The sequence below is a fragment of the Macrobrachium nipponense genome, chromosome 41 (genome assembly GCF_015104395.2).
Source record: "Macrobrachium nipponense isolate FS-2020 chromosome 41, ASM1510439v2, whole genome shotgun sequence".
In the NCBI taxonomy this organism is placed as follows: Eukaryota; Metazoa; Arthropoda; class Malacostraca; order Decapoda; family Palaemonidae; genus Macrobrachium; species Macrobrachium nipponense.
The window spans coordinates 35,274,972-35,294,738 of NC_061102.1; the positions used below are offsets into that span (position 1 = coordinate 35,274,972).

The window sequence follows — 19,767 nt, forward strand, 5'->3', positions numbered from 1 at the left end:
TCTTACATTAGCATTCTAGAAAACGGGAATTTTAAGTAAAATTCCGTAGATCGCATTCAACCTTGAAATGTAAAATTTTATAAGCTCTGTCATTAGCTTGAACACAGTGTTAGGTTGGCGTTCGGATGTGGGCCATTCAAGACTATCGCATGTGCACCTCACGGCATCCCACTGACATTTGTCACTGCGTAATACTATATAACTGATAATGGCTTAATCTGGTCACAGAACAACTGAACAGTATATCGGTCAAATGGTATCAAATCGGTCTGTGGCGTCTCTGATTATTTACGTAAGTTTTCATGTTTTAGTCTTTATATATCTGATAAGGACGTTATTTCATGTTTTTATCCGCAAGTTCATTAGATTATTGAGTTCTCTGGTATTTATATTCATCACTTCTGACCAGAGAGCCTTGTTTTTAAGTCCTACAAGAACAACAACTAAACAGGGAAACGTAAGCTTGAATGTTCTTTTGTACAGTAAGTTCCAGAAGTGAAGCGACAAATTTCAGAGGATTTCGTTCGAAATTCACTAACTGGCAACTACAACACGTGGCTGAAATTTTTTTTTTCTAAAGTGAAAGCTCTATCAGGCAAAATAAAGCTAACATATGATGCACAAATATCAAATCTATGATATTTATAACAATCATAAGAAAAAATTACGTAACAGTAATTATTTTAAAGTATAGTAATTACTTCAAACTATAGAAGCGAAACAATTTTAAATTTTCGTCCAACACAGGATTACCAACATTACCAATGAATATTTCAAGCAATGTGGAAACAAATATTTAATATCATAGTGCATTATCAATTATTTTAGCGAAGATGCATAAAACCAAGCAAGTATCACTAGAATGTAAAGGGCAAATCTCCGCAACATTAAACATAATCTACCATGAATGCACCTAGATTCAACAGAGAAGTTAGGTGTGGTTAGTAGTTCTAATTTTAGCTTCTAGGACCGAGCATGAAACACCATCTTGGTGAAAGGCTTTAACTGCTGCTGCTACCTTCAAGTGACTAGACCTAGTTCCGGGCATAGCAAGGCTTACATTGCAGGGCCGCTGTCTGTTATTTAGGCAATGATAGAACCATTAGGACCGAAACTAGGACCTGTCCTTGCACCTGGGAAACTGACTCGCTATATAAGAAATAAGAAAGACGGTGGCAAGCAACAAGAACACCCGTAAAATCACCGCCTGGTTAAGTAGGGAGACGACAGACCCCAACCACCCCTCCCCCCTCTACCTCTACCTCTATCTCTATCCACAGTCCTAACTCCACCTTTTTCACTTCAACTTTAAACCACAGATATAAAAGCCTAGATGCCGCATCGGCCGCTAGCTGAATAGGCTGGCGCACGTCATCAGGCCCGCCATCTTGGCGCAGTAATTCAAGCAATGCAGCAGGCTGCAGTATATGACGTTTTTTCGCCACTATTCGCTTAATATTGCACGGATTTTCTTGTCTGATGGCTCGTTACAAAGCTTACATAATTCCCTACAAGGATCTAATAAAATAAAGTTGTTCCTTATTGTTTGAAAGTTAACTTACAATGACTTTGTTTTAGCAGGTAGGGGGAAGGGGGCTAGTTGTACACAAATGTTAATATTTACCCATAACTATTGCTGTAATCAATAATTTGAAATGCTGTGATAAGACAGCCTACGAAAAAAATGGTTAAAACAATATTGTTTAAGGGCCATTAGGTCAATAGGGTAAATCGTGTATGTTGGACGCTAATTTGATGTTTCTAGATTTTTTTTCACTGCATTATAGCTATGTATTATTAAAATGTTAATCTGGTCCTTGTAATAAGAACTAAATGGCCAAGCAAGGCACATAATGAGTTTTTGTTGATGTTTTGATATAGCCTGCTAATTTCATATCAATGCATATAGATTATCATTACAATGTAGTATCATTAAACTGTTGGAAACCGCGATGAAAAAAAGAAAACTTTTTTAACTGCTGGGAATATTTATAAATAAATGCACAGATGTACAATAAATGTTCTATATACATTCAATGTAAGAACAAATATCATGAAAATAAATCATTGTGCAATACATTTTGAGAGTTGTTACTTCAAAGTATAGGCTTAATGACCCATAAGGCCACCCATAGCTTTAAATTTATACATGTGTGACCAAACCAATGAACAGTTAGCTGAAAAAAAATTAGACTGGCCTTATGATTGTGGCCTAGGCTGAAAGGCTCGGTCGTGGGGGGGCGGGGGGAGGTACTATGACGGGGTATACAGGGTTGCTCGTCAGGATTGGCTCATTTTGGCAATTTTGGTCTATAGATGGGTCCCCTTCTGGAAGGGTAGAAGTACAGAGATGGCCCAGGCCCTTATCCCAAATAAGGTATAATAATTTGGGTCCTTGACAACACAGGTCTAGAGATGAGCTATACTGAACTGTTAATGCTTGCCATAATGATATATCCTAGTCTGAGCAAATTAAAGGTAGTTTTGTGAAAAATTTAAGTTCTATATAATTATTTCACCATATAAAATTAGGTCTAGAGATAGGTCACTTTTGCCACTAGACGAGGTCTCTTGATACCCCCTAAATTTTCCAAAGCCAGGTCTAGAGGTCAGAATTCACTGAGGAGCATCCCGTTCAAAAAATTGGAAGAACCCCCCCCCCCCCCCCCCCCACCCCCCCCCCCCCCCAGGCTCAAAGGAGCAGGCAGAGATGCAAAGGCTAGATAACACAGAAATCCTAGTTATTCTAGGGCCTACTGTAGTTTATTTTAGGCTCAACCCTACAGTTTTATGACTTAAACTTGTAGGCCTGTGCCAAAAATTATATTGGGGGATTTTTTAACAGAGCACTTCGAGAGACAAAGATTTTACTTAAGTTGCACAGATCCATAGTTGTAGGCCTACTTTAGTAATCTGTCTTATCGCAGCATTTCAAATTATTGTTTACAGCAATAGTTATGGGTAAATATTAACATTTGTGTACAACTAGCCCCCCTTCCCCCTTACTGCTAACAAAACAAAATCATTGCAAGTTAACTTTCAAACAATAAGGAACAACTTTATTTTATTAGATCCTTGTAGGGAATTATGTAAGCTTTGCAACGAACCATCAGACAAGAAAATCCGTGCAATATTAAGCGAATAGTGGCGAAAAAACGTCATATACTGCAGCCTGCTACATTGTTTGAATTACCGCGCCAAGATGGCGGACTTGATGACGTATGTCCGGCCGGCCGATGCGGCATCTAGGCTTTTATATCTATGCTTTAAACCAGGATCTTCTAATCATATTTCAACCGTGAAATTTAAGACTGGACTTGCGTAAGTGGGCGTATCATAAGGGAGTGATATCACCCAAATTCATATTTCCACGGGCAACCAGTAATCAGTTGGTTCCAGTCAAGCATTATTGTATAAAAGAAATTTATGAGTTTTTTTGGGTGCATATATATATATATATATATATAATATATATATATATATGTGTGTGTGTGTGTGTGTGTGTGTGTGTGTGTGTGTTTGTGTGTGTATAAAGAAGCACCCGAGCATGACCAATAGGCCTAGTGCTCGATTCTTAAAACAGGCCTCTGGTTATTCCTGACTAGATAAAAAGGTCCTGAGAGAGAGAGAGAGAGAGAGCACAACAGGAAATACTCGAATTAAAATAATGCTCGCCAAACATATTCACACTCCGGATCGTATGGACAAGAATAGTCTCACTTATGCACTGAAAAAAAATGCGGAAACCTACGAAAATATTTGTTTGATGCGATCCTGAACGCAATTCTACATGCAAAAATTTGCACAATTGAGGAAATCGATTAAATTATTAACTAACATGCTGGAAAATATATTTCCTTGATTCTTGAATAGGCCTAACTATGTAGCCAATGCTAAACGCGCTTATAACTTGGATTTCGTTTTTTTTTTTTTTTTTTTTCATCATCTTGTGTCCTATTTATATTTCATCTAATCAGATGCTAAACCTTTTTGTGCTTTATCAAAGGAAATCATAATATCTTTCTACATAACGCTATAAAGTATAAAGTTAATTTACAAATCATATTAGGCCAATGCTTATGCACTCGATTCCTGCTGCCACTCTATGGTGAACGCTTGATATCACACATTGAGAGCCGCAGATGTTTCTATGGGGAAATTCTTTTTATTTTTCTTTTAATAAACAATTATTGAACTAACATTGTTCATTCACTGGGGAAATACTTTCAGTGCTTCTACAGTTAATCACTGATACGTATTACTGATAAAGAGGATGACAATAATTGAAATAAAATATACTAACTCACAACCCCACAATTTCTAAAGAAGTACGATCAATTCTGAAATTTGTCGCTTCACATCTGGAACTTACTGTACAGTAAGTTCCAGAAGTGAAGCGACAAATCTCAGAATTGATCGTACGTCTTTAGAAACTTGTGGGGTTGCCAGTTAGTATATTTATTCCAATTATTGTCATCCTATTTATCTGATAATACGTATCAGTGATTAACTGTATAAGCGCAGAAAGTATTTCCCCAGTGAATGATCAGTGTTAGTTCAATAATTGTTTATTTAAAGAAAAAAGAAAAGAAAAAGAATTTCCCCAAAGAAACATCTGCGGCTCTCAAAGTGTGATATCAAGTGTTCACCATAGAGTGGCAGCAGGAACCGAGTGCTTAAGCATTGGCCTAATATTTGTAAATTATCTTTCTGCTTTTATAGCGTTATATCGAAAGTTATTATGATTTCTTTTGATGACGCACAGAGAAGTTTAGCATCTGATTAAATGAAATATAAATAAGACACAAGTTGCGTAACAAGAAAAAAAAAAAAAAAAAAAACGAAATCCAAGTTATATGCGCGTTTAGCGTATATAACTTGGTTATATGCGCTTGGTTATAATTATGGTGTGACTATGCTTGGCGAGCATTATTTTAGTTCGCGTATCTCCTGTTATGCTCTCTCTCTCTCTCCCTCTCTGTCTTTCTCTCTGTCTCTCTCTCTCTGTCTCTCAGGACCTTTTTATTAAGTCAGGAATAACCAGAGGTCTGTTTTAAGAATCGAGCGCTAGGCCTATTGGTCATGCTCGGGTGCTGTTTCATTTATATATATTATATATATATATATATATATATATATATATCAATATATATATATAATATATATATATATATACCCCATATCCATATATATATATATTATAGACCTTCAGGACCGACACCAGGACCTGTCCTTGCACCTGGGAAACAGAATCGCTATATAAAAAAAAAGAAAGACGGTCGCAAGCAACCAGTACACCCGTAAAATCACCACCAGATTAAGTAGGGAGACGACAGACCCCAACCACCCCCCCCATCTCTACTTCTAGCATTACCCACGTCCCAAAATACTAACTCCACCTTTTTCACTTCAACCTTTTACCTCAAATCTTCGAATCATATCCCAACTGTGAAATTTCAGACTGAATTTGCGTAAGTGGGCATATCATAAAGGAGTGATATCACCCAAATTCATATTTCCACGGGCAACCAGTAATCACTTCGATCCAGTCAAGCGATTATTGATATAACAGAAATTTATGACTTTTTTGGTTTTTATATTATATATATTTTATATATATGACTGGAAAAAAATGTTCTGTAACAACAGAGTTCCATCTAATAAAAGGAGCCCATAAAAACACCAAATAGAGAAAAAGTACAGCAGTCTCTGAAAATATAGTAACTTTTTCTCTATTTTGGTGTTTTTATGGGCTCCTTTTATTAGAGATATATATATATATATATATATATATATATATATTATATATATATATATATATATATATATTATAATATATATATTATCCAAAAAAGTCATAAATTTCTGTTATACAATAATGCTTGACTGGATCGAAGTGATTACTGGTTGCCCGTGGAAATATGAATTTGGGTGATATCACTCCTTTATGATATGCCCACTTACGCAAATTCAGTCTGAAATTTCACAGTTGGGATATGATTCGAAGATTTGAGGTAAAAGGTTGAAGTGAAAAAGGTGGAGTTAGTATTGTGGGACGTGGGTAACGCTAGAGGTAGAGGCGGGGAGGGGTGGTTGGGGTCTGTCGTCTCCCTACTTAACCTGGTGGTGATTTTACGGGTGTACTGGTTGCTTGCGACCGTCTTTTTTTTTTTTTTTCTTTTTTTTTTATAATCGCGTTCTGTTTCCCAGGTGCAAGGACAGGTCCTGGTGTCGGTCCTGAAGGTTCTATCTTTGACTAAATAACAGACAGTGGCCCTGCATTGTAAGCCTTGCAATGCCCGGAACTATAGGCCTAGTCACCTGAAGGTAGCAGCAGCAGAGCCTTTCTCGAAGATGGTGTTTTATGCTCGGTCCTAGAAGCTAGAGTCAGAACTACCAACCACATCCAACTTCTCTATTGAATCTAGGTGCATTCATGGTTGATTGTTTAATGTAGCAGAGATTTTCCCTTTAAATTCTATTGATACTTGCATGGTTTTATCCATCTTCGCTAAAATCATTGATAATACACCGTGATATTTAATATTTGTTTCCACATTGCTCGAAATATACATTGGTAATGTCGGTAATCCTGTGTTGAGCGAGAATTTCAAATTGTTTCGTTTCTATTGTTTGAAGTAATTACTATACTTTAAAATAATTACTATTGCCGTAATATTTTCTAATGATTGTTATAAATATCATAGATTTGATATTTGTGCATCATATGTTAGCTTTATTTTGCTTGACAGAGATTTTCAGCTACGAGTTGTAGTTGCCAGTTAGTGAATTTCGAACGATATCCTCTGAAATTTGTCGCTTCACTTCTGGATTTACCGTATACATTGCACTTAGTATTTTTAAAGTGATGTTTTGGTAGTGATTAGGCTGAAATACAGAATGAAAAAAGGAAATTTTTTTTTATGAAAACATTGATTTTCACAGGAATTTTGTTGAAAATAAACATCATAGCCAACCCCACTTGATGTACTGGACAGTGCATATTAAGCCCTTAGATTTTTGAGGGATCCATAACTTTTATATGTTTATTTGCGAGTGGTCTAATGATAATTCCCTTTGATTAGCTATAGGTGATAGAATCAAACTATCCTCCAGCATTCTTCATTTGTAGTATATGAATTTGTTATATGGATAATGTCACTCGACATCATAATATCGAGGGATGGGACTTTAACTGTTTGTTATCTCAAAGGATCAGAGTTAATAGACTCTGAATTGACATAACTTCTGAATATTTGTCCTTTCAATGTTCAACATACATTAGAAAAGCTAGGGGGAATACTAAATGCTAGCAGACTAATTTCCAGATTTTGGTAACCATTATTTCATAGTATGTTGCAACATGTGAAATTGTTACAAATATCTAAGCATTTCTGCTTTTTTTACCAGATTGTTAGTGGTTCTAAGGATTTTTACAAATTACAGAATATCAATGATGAGCTGAGAGTAGCAACAGAAGCATATTTGGAAACAGATGAAGCACTAAAGATTGATGTGGAAAATGGTATCATTTACTTGTCATCACTTTTGCGTTGGTATGCTTCTGACTTTGGAGATTCAGCTGAAGACATCTTACGATGGGTATCCCGTAATGTCACATTTGCAGAGAAAATAGAAGGTCTAGAAAAGATTTTAGAATCAAAGAAGTGGAAAGTACGTTACCTAATTTATGACTGGTCATCAAATGAAAGGGCATAAGTCTTGAAAACTGTACGTTGCATGTTGAAAGAAGAGTTTTGAACAGGTAAGCAAAGTCATAATGTATAAGTGAACTTATAAAGTTGATCTGACGTATTTCAATGCACATCTGATGTATTTCAATGCACACTCTCATAAATGTTTCAATATAGTATTTTGGTTTTGATTTGGGTGGTTGTATGCACTTTTGTTCAATTTTAATGATGCCTGAGACATCCAATGATGCTTGGTACTCTAGCATCACCCATTTGCTTTGAGCACTGTAACCTGTCTTTTAGGAGTCTGGTATATTTCTATCTTTGGACTAAGTCCCCTTTTTATTTTTCCATCCCATTCTTTTTTTCTATTATCTAGTCCATGGCTTCGGCACTGATGTTATGTTGCCTGTCCCAGTGGTCTTCTCATAACAAAATACTATTTTCTCTAAACTAGATTTGTGGTAATTGGTTATGTTTACGTAACTGAACTTTAAGCACACTCTTCTCAGTCCATGATCATCAGGTAACAACACTTGAATGAAAATTCAGTAGAAAAACTCGACTTTTGTGTTCACCAAAAAAAAATCTTTCTTTGTTGGATGAGTTACAATTTGTTTTTCTAATTACTTTTGGATATTTACAAATGTAAAAGTTCATGCTTTTTTGTTGAAAGTTGCTTTATTAGGAATGGTAATTATTCAGCTGAGACTCAAAAAGTTTTTTAATTCATTTACACAGAGATTCCACTTTGCTTCGAGAAAAATCTCTATAAACATAATTACATAAGTATTTTTATTTTTTGTTGGGGGGAAAATAGTGGATGCATCCATATCATAGTGACGTTTGCCTTGTGTTAATATATGTATCAAGTATCATAGTATTCTGAAAAATTGTAGGTGATTAATTTTCACCTGTGACAAATGCTTTACTCTTATCTACAGACTTTATATGTTTGTTACTCAAGAGTGAGAAATAGTCTAATAAGATTCTGATATATTAAGGCACAAAAGTAGCATTAGCTGTGATCATATAGCTTTAGAATATACTATTACTATATTCTTCTCATTAAAAAAGTCAAAGGGACCTACAAAAGCAGCACAGTAAATACAATTCAGAAACTGAATTGTATTTACTGTGCTGCTTTTGTAGGCTTGTAAAATTCTACCAGCTTGCTATAAACTGTACGTACTATTTCTATTTGACTGAGGCAAAAGTTTGGGCTTAGCAAAAAGACTGTAGTGATTGTATATTATTTATATTATCATTGTAGTGAGTGTAAAATATTTATATTATCATTAAGGCAAAGATATTTTGTGGGAAAGCTGGGATATTTTTCGTACATACAGCATTACTCATTTTATGAACATATTAGATTATGTGAAGATCTCTTTATGTACGTACATAGTTTTCTTAAGCACTTCAAACTAGGTGCTTGTGTAGTACAGGTAGTTTTATTTATTAATCTACAGCCTCGCACTTATATGTTGAGTACACGTATGATGAATAATTTTATTTTTGCAGAATGCTTTTTTTTATTCACTTTTGCATAGCTAGCCAAGTAGTGGTGTCCCCCGCTGTAACTCCAAGAAATGTAATTTACAGAATTTCTGTACAGACATGCTCAAGTATAATAATTATTGTTTTTTGTGGCTCAGGTATAAGGTAATGCATGCTTTCTGAGTTTCTGTGTAAGAAGGTAGAATTATTTTTGTACTGAAAGCTGTTTTTATACCTATTTTAGAATATACTTTTATATATTTATATTTATTAACATTATTCAGTAGTATATATATGGTTTGAAATTATCAGTTTTATTGTCTTAAGTTTTTCAGGTTTTAACTGCCTGTTTGTTCAAGAACGTTAAATATCGTTGAATTAAGATGTTTATAGATAGTAATACGGTTACACAAAGGACAACAAGTCTTCTAATAACACCTCAGTTTACTAACAGACTTTTGTACTTATCAGGTGTATTATCACAATTTGTTTTTGCTATGTTATCAATTGAGATGTGATACAGTTTATACAAAGGACAAAAAAGTGTCTAGTAACACCTCCATTTAACAGACTTTTGTACTTTTCTAAAATTGATGAGCAAAATTAATGCTGAAGTTTACACAAGTACAGATTATATAATTGCAAAATTGAACCATATTCTCATCATCAAAATATACACTCACTTACACCATTCGAAGAGGAAAACGAAGGGGATTCCAGATGTATGATAAAATGCATTTCTCAAATTTGTGGCGAGTGTGGGTTGTAGCACTGGACGCCTCAATTGTTGTTACTGTAAGATATTTATGAAATATTCAAATTTAGGCAATAATATAGTCTTCATTACTTGCAGACTATTTCTTATCAGAAAGCCAGACCTCTCAAGGTGTCTGATAAGTTTGGGTGCTGCTCTATAACCATATGTTTGTAACCGATCAGGTTCCGAATCCATCATCCAACTTACGCAACTTATATTTAATTAATTGCCAGATTTTGGTCAATATAATGCTCTAGAACAATTTCCACCCCCTTGTTGAATTAGCAAATTTATTAATAAATTTGTTTACAGGAAGGAACTTAAGCATTTACAGTCAGAAAACTGTTTTGTACAAGAATTAAGATTTCTCCCCTGCTGTATGACTTGTTATTTTTATATATGTTGTACAACCTGGAACATTATCTAAAGAAGGTTGTAATTAAACTAAGTAATAAGTTGCATTTGTATTGTTTTTATATAATAAAAAGTACTTAATTTATGTAACAATTGTCTTTTTATAGAAGATTTAAACATGTTATCTTCTATTTGGTTTAGGACCATAAAAGCAGGCACCATGATGGAGTAGCAAAATAATTATTGGATTGAATGCACCCTTTTGCTGGCTTTTGGGACTGTCTTGATAGTTGCTTTTGCTGCTTTTCTTACTTTTATCCCTTATGATTGTATGAAGATAATTTGCTGTGAAGATATATATTAGTAAAGGGTACCTTTTGAAAGCTTTCAAGTCACTGCCAGGTCTTAGGCCAGTCCCTGGGTGTTCAAATTAGTGTCTTTTAATCTGTAAGCTTGATGTTTGTTTGTTGATTACAATTAACAGTGCTACTCTATAATGTTACATGACTAGTATTCACAGTACTTAGTAATCTCATACTTTGTGTAATCTCATACTTTGTGTAATCTGTCAATTTCTTTTTATGTTAATTGATATAAGTGTGCTGATGACTTAGAGGACTGATTAATTGATAAAATATATGTACTGTTGACTTAAAGGATTGATACCGTAAACGGTATTTTTTATCCTGTAAGGGAAAGCAATGCCAGTTCCAAGCATTCTGTGTTTATTGGGATAAAAGTAACTATGGTACTCAAGAAAACATAGTACATTAATGTTATGAAACTACATAGAATTATTCATAAAATGAAATTACCATATATAAATATTTTTTTGAAGTAACAAATTCCTACTTCAGTGTTAATGTATTAAATTCTGAAGCAGATTCATTGTCACGGGAAATGCATATACAGCACTCATATATTTGAATGCATATATAAGTTAATTCCTTGATACTACACTGAGTTGGAGTCAGTGACATCAATGTACTCTTAAGCAACAGATGTAATATTGCTTCTCTTGTCCAGCTATAACCAAAGCTACTTTAAGCTACCAAAAATTCTGGACTCACAAATAACTTTATGGCAATAAAGAATAGTACTCTCTGCTGTTACCAAGAATGCAGTAGTCATATTTTATGGTACTGTATGCTTTTATACATTACAAAACATATATTGTAATTAATGTTATTTCAATATTTCATTTTTGAACACATTTAATGAGATGTTATCATAACAATACTGCATTTTTGTACATGAACTTCCCTGCCAGATATACTTAGCTTAGGTCTCTGACGTCACGACAGAAAATTCAAAACTCGCGGCACACGCTACAGGTAGGTCAGGTGATCTACCTTACCCGCCGCTGGGAGGCGGGTGTAGAACCAGTCCCCCTTTCTTGTCAGATTATTTTCTGTCGCCGGCTGGACAACACCTGTTGTTCAGTCCTTACGATAGTTAAATTCGTTCTCGTTGCCGACGATTTGGATTTTGGTGAAGTACCCTTTGGTTGTTGGCTTGGCATACGCTTTTTGGACTGTTTTTGGATTTTTCTTTTGGATTTCTCTTACAATATCTCTAATCATGGATGATTCTGAATTAAGAAAACCTAGTTTTTTATTTAGGGTTTGTTCAGTGAAGGAATGTAAAGTTAGCTTCCTAAAGCTGCATTAGATCCTCACTCTGTTTTGTAAGTCTTGTAGAGGAATGAATGCTCTTTTATTAACCCTTGCAAAGAGTGTGAGATTTGGATGAGGATGGTTGGAAGGCTCTTTCTTCTTATGTGAGAAAGTTAGAGAAGGATAGGGTGCGCAAGGCTTCTTCAAGGAGCTCTAGTAGATCGAGGGTGAGTGAAGTTGACGCTGAGCCTGTAGTAGAAGTAGTTCCTTCTCCGGTTTCAGCCCCTGCGCCCAGCTTTGAACCCGAAGATTCGTTTTCGGAAGTTGCTTCTGGAGAGCCTCGATCAGGAGTAAGGAGAGCCTCGCGCTCTCGACAAGGTAAGAGTGATGATAGTGCAAGTGATCAGTGCAGTGCCCCTAGTGCAGTGGAGGGTGCGTCTGACCGGCTCACTAACGCTTCTAGGCCTAGACCTCTTCCAGACTCCCAGACCCAGTGGAGGAGGAAAGTCGAAAGCCGCAGGAAGTTAGGGAGAACCCCACCGGTCAGGCGTCCCCTCGGCAGTTCCTGTTGCTCGTTCCCAGGCTGCCTTGGATCGAACCAAGAAGGAGTTTATTGCGCCAGTGCTTCTCGTCATCTTCGTCGCCTTCTCCTCAGCGTAGATGGAGCGCCTCGGAGTCGTCTCGCCCTCTCAAGAGGCCCTGGAAGGATCCTTGCGCCCTTCCTTCCAGCCCCGAATCCTTCGCGAAGGAACCAGAAGTGGAACGCAGAGAACCAAGATTTCGTCCGGTTACGCTTCTCCTGTTCGCTCTCGGACTTCGTCCCCTGTAGAGGAGTTTTAAGAGATCTCCTGCGCGTATCCTGGCGGGTCTGCAGGCGCAGATTGCGGCTTTAGCGGAGTCTATTGCCGGGACTTCTCATCGTCGGAAGACGCTCACTTCCGGTGAAGAAGTCTAAGAACGTTCCTTCGGCTAAATCTCCTCTGGCTAGAGAAGCTTTTGAGCCTGTTAGTAGGAGGTCAGAAGTGCAGGCTGGAGCTCGGATCTTTCTCCGAGTAGGCTCTCCTCTTCTTCCCAGCAAGAGTTGTGAGCATGTAAGGCGTAAGGAGCCAGACAGGCTCTCTCCTCAGGATTTCCGCTCCTCTTCAGTTAGGCGTCAAGAGCTTGACAGACGTCAAGAGCCTCGTTTTTCGTCAGGAGCGAAGGAAGAGTTCTTCGCCTGTGGCCACTCTCCTTTTTACGGACGCTCGGAGCCTAGTAGGCGTCAAGAGCCTAGTAGGCGCCAAGAGCCTGGTAGGCGGCAACGGAAAGCTTTCTCCTCCTTTAGATCACTCCGATCGGATAGGCGCTCAGAGCCTTGTAAGCGCCGCGCTTCTGACAGGGATTCATCTGTGGATGTTTTCTCTCCCCGTGGCAGGCGTCAAGAGCCTGGCAGGGGTTTTGAGCCCATTAGGCATCAAGAGCCTGGCAGGCGTATTGAGGATGGCAGGCGCCAAGAGCCTAGCAGGCGCAGAGAGCCTGATAGGCGCTCTCCCCTTATCCAGACGCTCTTCTGTGGAGTTAGAATCTATTTCCGACAGACGGGCCTCCACTTGTAGGCGCTCTCCTAGTAGGCGCTCCCCAAGTAGGCGCTCTCCTAGCAGGCGCTCCCCAAGTAGGCTCTCTCCTGGGAGGCGCTCTCAAAGTCGGCGCTCTCCTAGTAGGCGCTCTCCAACTAGGCGCTCTCCAACTAGTCGCTCTCCTAGTAGGCTCTCCCTGGGAGGGGCGCTCAAAGTAGGCGCTCTCCTGGTAGGCGCTCTCCTGGTAGGCGCTCCCCGTGTAAGCGCTCTCCCAGTGGTTTTTCTCCCAGTAGGCGCTCGCCTAGTAGGCGCTCTCGAACAGGTGCTCTCCAAGGATTAGCTCTCCTCCGGGAGTATCAGCTAGACAGTAGAGCTTCAAGAGTCATTCTTCGGAAGAATTTGTTGGGGATTCGGAGGAAGATTTGCCCAAGGATGCTTCGGTTTCTTTGTATAAGAGACTGACAGACCTCCTCTTGCAAGATTTTGGGGAGTCTCTTTCGGCCGTTGCTCCTCCGTCTCCTCCGTCCTTATTTTCAACGACCAATACGGCTAAGAAGTCTTCAGTCGTTAAGATGAAGCCTACAGTGTTTATGAAGAAGGCTCTGAAGAACTTTGACGACTGGTTGGTTTCAAAGAAGAGAGGCAAGACAGTTTTTTTTCTTTTCCCCCGTCCAAGCTGACGGTAAGATGGGGTTTCTGGTACGAGTCAGGAGAGCCCTTGGGTCTGACTCTTCCCTCTTCTGCAGACTCGGACTTCTCTTCGTTGGTTGATTCCGCACGTCGCTCGCGCTGAATTCTGCGAAGACGACGTGGGGTATGAGCGAGTTGGATCACCTTCTGAAGGAATGTTCCGAGTCTTAGAAGTTTTAACTTTCTTGACTGGACCCTTGGAGTGTTGGCTAAGAGGACTCAAGAGCAAGACACTCTTTCGCCTGAAGACCTCCACGCAGTTTCTGTCTTGCATGGACAAGGCAGGTGAGATACGGTTCCGGGGAAATTGCTTCACTTTTTTTGGTGGCAGGAGTAGTAAAGAAGAGGGCCGTTTTCTGCGTTTTCTTTTTTCTACCAAGGCGGTTTTCTCACGCACAGAGAGCTTCCTTCTGTAATTCACACTTTCCCCGCAACTCTTCCCCAAGAAGACTATTAATGATATCTCGAGCTCGTTTATCAGCAAAAGCGACGCAGGATATGCTAGCTCGCTCGGCTAGAATTCCGCAAACCTTCGTTTCAACAGAAGACGAAGAAGGAGGCTCAAAGTAGACAAGAACCCTTTCGAGGAGGACCTTCGTCTTGCTCTTCTTCCTCCGAGGTTCGAGACCACCTAGAAGAGGAAGGACCTTCTCTCGGTCTATTAGGGCCAAGAAGTAGTTCGTGTGTCCTCCAGACAACTGTGGGTGCCAGACTTCTGACTTTGCAGATGTCTGGGCACGAAAGGGGGCGGACAACTGTCCCTCGCGATCATCAAGAGGGGATACCTCATTCCCTTTATCTCGAGACCACCCTTGACCACCACTCCAAGGGCACTGGTGGCCAAATACAAAGACCCACTAATGAATCAAGCCCTCGCTCTAGCGGTAGAGCTGATGTTAGAGAAAGAGGCAATAGAGATGGTTCAGGACCCTCTTTCCAGCGGGGTTCTACAACCGTCCTGTTCCTAGTTCCCAAGAACTCAGGAGGATGGAGACCGGTTCTGGACGTGAGCGCCCTGAATGTCTTTGTGAAGAAGAGGAAGTTCGCTATGGAGACGACGTCATCAGTCTTAGCAGCTCTTCGTCCCGGGGACTGGATGGTGTCGCTGGACCTTCAGGACGCTTACTTCCATGTGCCGATCCATCCTTCTTCTCGCAAATTTCTCAGATTCATGTGGGGAGGGAACGTTATTCAGTTCAGGGCCCTAATGCTTCGGCTTTCCACGGCCCCCCCCGGCCCCCAAGTATTCCACAGGACTGATGAAGAACGTTGCCCAGTGGCTTCATCTCAAGGGAGTGAGATTTCCCTCTACTTGGACGATTGGCTTATCAGGGCCAAATCCAAGGAGAAATGTCTGGAGGACTTACGAGTGACGTTGGATCTAGCAGCTTCTCTGGGTTTGCTAGTGAATTTCGAGAAGTCACAGTTAATCCCCAGTCAAGAGCGTATCTATCTGGGGATTCTGATGGCTTCTCAGGTTTTTCGGGCGTATCCGTCCCCAGAGAGGATAACCCGAGGTTTGGAGAAGGTAGCAATCTTTCTAGAGAAAGATGTATGCACAGCGAGGAGTGGATGAGTCTGTTGGGGACACTCTCCTCGCTGGAGCAATTCGTTTCTCTAGGAAGGTTGGCACCTCAGACCCCTACAGTTCTTCCTGACGAGGAACTGGGATCGAAAATCTCAAGGTCTGGACTTTGCGTTCAAGATTTCGCAAGAGATAAAGGAGGATCAAAGGAGATACGTTGGTGGCTAGACCCTCTATTGTTCAAGGAAGGCCTTTCCTTGCAGGTTCGGAACCCAACCTAGTGTGTATGCAGACGCTTCGGACATAGGTTGGGGAGCTACTCTCGGGTCGAGAGAAGTGTCAGGCACCTGGATGGGGGATCAGGTGTCCTGGCACATCAACAAGAAGGAGCTAACAGCGATTTGGTTAGCTCTCAAGACCGTCGAACCCCTGTAAAACGGGGTAAATATGTTTCAGATCAACTCCGACAACACTACAGCCCTGGCTTACATTCGGAAACAGGGGGGACTCACTCTTTCTCCCTGTACGAGACAGCGAGATCGCTCCTCCTGTGGTCAGAGGAAAGGAAGATAAGGCTTCTCACCAGGTTCGTACAGGGAGAAAGAAATGTCAGAGCGGATCTGCTAAGCAGAAGGAATCAAGTCCTTCCCTCAGAGTGGACTCTGCACGCGGACGTATGCCAGGAGCTGTGGAGGACGTGGGGCAGGCCCCATCTCGATCTATTTGCGACCTCCAGGAATGCGAGGAGTAGATCTATACTGCTCCCCTATTGCAGACCCAAGAGCAGTGGCAATAGATGCATTCCTGATGGATTGGAGGAATCTGGATCTTTACGCGTTCCCGCCTTTCAAGATTCTAGGGGAAACGTTAAGGAAGTTCGCAGCTTCAGAGGGAGCAAGGATGACTTTGATAGCTCCGTTCTGGCCCGCCCACGACTGGTTCACAGAGGTACTGGAATGGCTGGTGGATGTCCCAAGATCTCTACCTCTAAGAGTCGATCTGCTCAAACAGCCCCACTTCGACAGGTTTCACAAAAACCTCCCCAAAAACCCGCTCTCAGTCTGACTGGATTCAGACTATCAAGAGTCTCGTCAGAGCTAAGGGCTTTTCGGCAAAGTCTGCAAGGGCTATTGCCAATGCACGTAGACCTTCCACATCTAGAGTCTACCAGTCGAAGTGGGATGTTTTTCGACGCTGGTGCAGACTCATAAAGTTTCCTCCTCCAGTACCTCTGTGACTCAGATAGCAGATTTCCTTATCTTCCTGAGGGAAAAATGCGGGTTGGTTGTTGCTCCACCATCAAGGGATACAGGAGCATGCTTTCCTCAGTTTTTCGTCATAGAGGATTAAACATTTCTGAGGACAAGGACCTCCATGATTTATCAGCATCGTTTGAAACGGTTAAAAGAACCTCCTCCTTAGTTCCTAGCTGGAGTCTAGATGTCGTGCTGCTCTTCCTGAGGTCCTCAAGGTTCGAACCTCCCCATACTGCTTCGTTCAGAGACCTTTCGATGAAGACTCTTTTTCTCTGGGCGTTAGCGTCAGCGAAGAGGGTCAGCGAGCTGCAGGCTCTAGAAGGCGAGGTAGGTTTCCAAGGAGGCTCCGCGGTTTGCTCTTTTCTTCCGGCTTTCTAGCCAAGAATGAAAACCCTTCTTCGCCGTGGCCCAGGAGCTTTCGAAATCAAAAGCTTATCCTCCTTAGTTGGGACAGAAGAGGAGAGATCTCTTTGCCCGGTGAGAAGCCTGAAATATTATCTTCAGAGGAAGAAAAGACTTGCTGCTAATGAAGCAATCTCTGGTGCTCTGTAAGGGACCCCATGTAGGCCCTTATCTAAAAATGCACTCTCATTCTTTATCAGAATGTTATTAGAGAAGCACACACTTCTTGCAATCAGCAACAGTTTAACCTTCTGAAAGTCAAGGCGCACGAAGTACGGGCCATCGCGACGTCTTTGGCTTTCAAGAAGAATTTGTCATTACAAAACCTTATGAGGCCACTTTTTGGAGGTGTGAATCAGTCTTCTCTAATCACTACCTAAAGGACGTATCGATTACGTATGAAAAGTGTTTTGGGCTAGGCCCTTACGTATCGGCGGATTCAGTGCTGGGGCAGGGAGCTGAAACACATCCTTTTTATCCTTTTTCCCTGTTAGTTTTAAGTTTTGAGTTTTTTGGTTGTACGAAGGAGATTGCAGGAGGCAGCTCCTTCTTTCGTATACTAATGTTAGTATTTGGTTAGGTGATCGGTTGTGCTTGAGGCTCCTTACAATTGGTAGTGATAGGCTCTGGCATGTAAGCGGGTTGATCCCCATTGACCAGATTCTACTTGGATTCTGCCAAGTAAGTGGACTCAGTTCCCATTGGTAGACCCAAAGAGTTCTTCAGCCATAGGTCACGCCCTCGCTGAGACTCTTTAGCAACGCAGACTAATAGACAGTAACTATCAAGTCTTCTGCCTAAATCAGGTAAGAACCAGAGGTTTATATTATTTATTCCTTTAACATGTGTTGTCCCCACTTTCTAAGTAAGTATGTGTCTCTTTCCCTCCACCAAGGGTGTCAATCAGCTAAGTATATATCTGGCAGGGAAGTTCATGTACAAAAATGATATTGTTAGTATACAATAAAGTTTTGTACATACTTACCTGGCAGATATATTACGATTGATGGCCCGCCCAGCTCCCCTCGGAGACAGGTGGAAGAAAATAACCTGACAAGAAAGGGGGACTGGTTCTTACACCCGCCTCCCAGTGGCGGGTAAGGTAGACACTGACCTACCTGTAGCGTGTGGCCGCGAGTTTTTGAATTTTCTGTCGTGACGTCAGAGACCTAAGCTAAGTATATATCTGCCAGGTAAGTATGTACAAAACTTTATTGTATACTAACAATATCATTTTTTAATACATTTCCTTTGAGATAAGACTGCCACTTAAATTTTGCTGAAAGTTAACAAGCTTGTATTTTAACTGTACAAATAAATGATTACTGTGGTAAGTCAATACAACCTGTGACATAAGAATTTTTAAAGTATAAAATGTGTGACCTAGATATTCAAGTTCACAAGTCAACTGTCAAGTTGAAACCAAAAACTGAATGAGGTGGTAATATTTACTAATGAAATGCATATCTTTTACTTCTTACGTCCTCCACGTTCCTTCAACTGTGAATAACAGTTCCAGATCCAACATTGTAATAAGTCAAAGACTGTGAATCCTTGAAGAACAATCCATCTCTTGCCAACTTATGCTTACCTGGGGGCAAACCAATTTCTTCATGAGGTTTAGCTTTAACAACAGATACTGGATCTGTTACTGGAAGGTCAGTGAAAGTGTCTGCCCCATCAGGCGCTATTCTGGTTTATCAGAAACCTGAGGAACTGCAACCTGGAATTTGACGGGACCAGGAAACCGTCTTGCCCAATCTTCTTCTGGGACAAGTGTTTCTTCTGTTCATGCCCTCTTTGCAGCAGGTCCTTCATCATCTTTGTCCACACCAACCACACCCATTGGAGGACCATGTGGTGGTGGTCTAGAGGGGCTGCTGACTGAGGTGGCTGAAGGACCATAATTCTTGGAACATGGGGTGCATGAGGGCCAGGCATGAAGCTTGCAGGACGAGGAGCCATCATTACAGGTGGTACTACCATTACAGGTGCTACAGAAGGCATTGGACCTCTTATATTAACTGCCATTACAGGTTGAGGAGTTACCACAGAGGGTTTTGGAGGTGGGGGAAGATATTCCTCAGTCAAGTACATCTCAATGATGACAGCTCAAGAATTTTATGATTAAACAAAATTTAAAAGTAAACACTGCAGGTTTACAATTCCCATGGTCAAAAAGAGGTAATGGGTGGTCACAACCAGTAAAAGGAAACAGAAAGACATAACAATCAACTTCATAACAATACTATGGTAATAAATAATAAACAGAGAAAATGTAAATAAGAAAATTTTGCAATTGTTAACCTGCACAAAATGACTATCGATTTTATTAGAAATAAAATAGTTGACACCAAATGAAGGTGCAACCCTCTTTATTTGGTATTTTATTGTCAACCCTAACAGTTGACTCATCT

At 40.3% G+C, this 19,767-nt stretch overlaps 1 protein-coding gene across 1 annotated transcript; it reads right to left on the reverse strand.

Annotated features, from left to right (window-relative positions):
- Window positions 1-18,846: 18,846 nt before the first annotated feature.
- On the reverse strand, window positions 18,847-19,447 carry LOC135212823 (splicing factor 3A subunit 1-like). Its single transcript, XM_064246594.1, has 2 exons — window positions 19,236-19,447; window positions 18,847-19,042 (listed from the first exon to the last, which is right to left on the reverse strand). Exons 1-2 carry the CDS (start codon window positions 19,445-19,447, stop codon window positions 18,847-18,849), a joined length of 408 nt encoding a protein of 135 aa, XP_064102664.1.
- Between the last annotated feature and the right edge of the window lie 320 nt (window positions 19,448-19,767).

Excerpts from the sequence above, each read along its gene's own strand:
- LOC135212823 (XM_064246594.1), bottom strand. The coding sequence starts at position 19,447 with ATGTACTTGACTGAGGAATATCTTCCCCCACCTCCAAAACCCTCTGTG. Across the intron at positions 19,043-19,235 it reads ATGGTCCTTCAGCCACCTCA|AATAGCGCCTGATGGGGCAG; the intron begins GTCAGCAGCCCC and ends CTGATAAACCAG.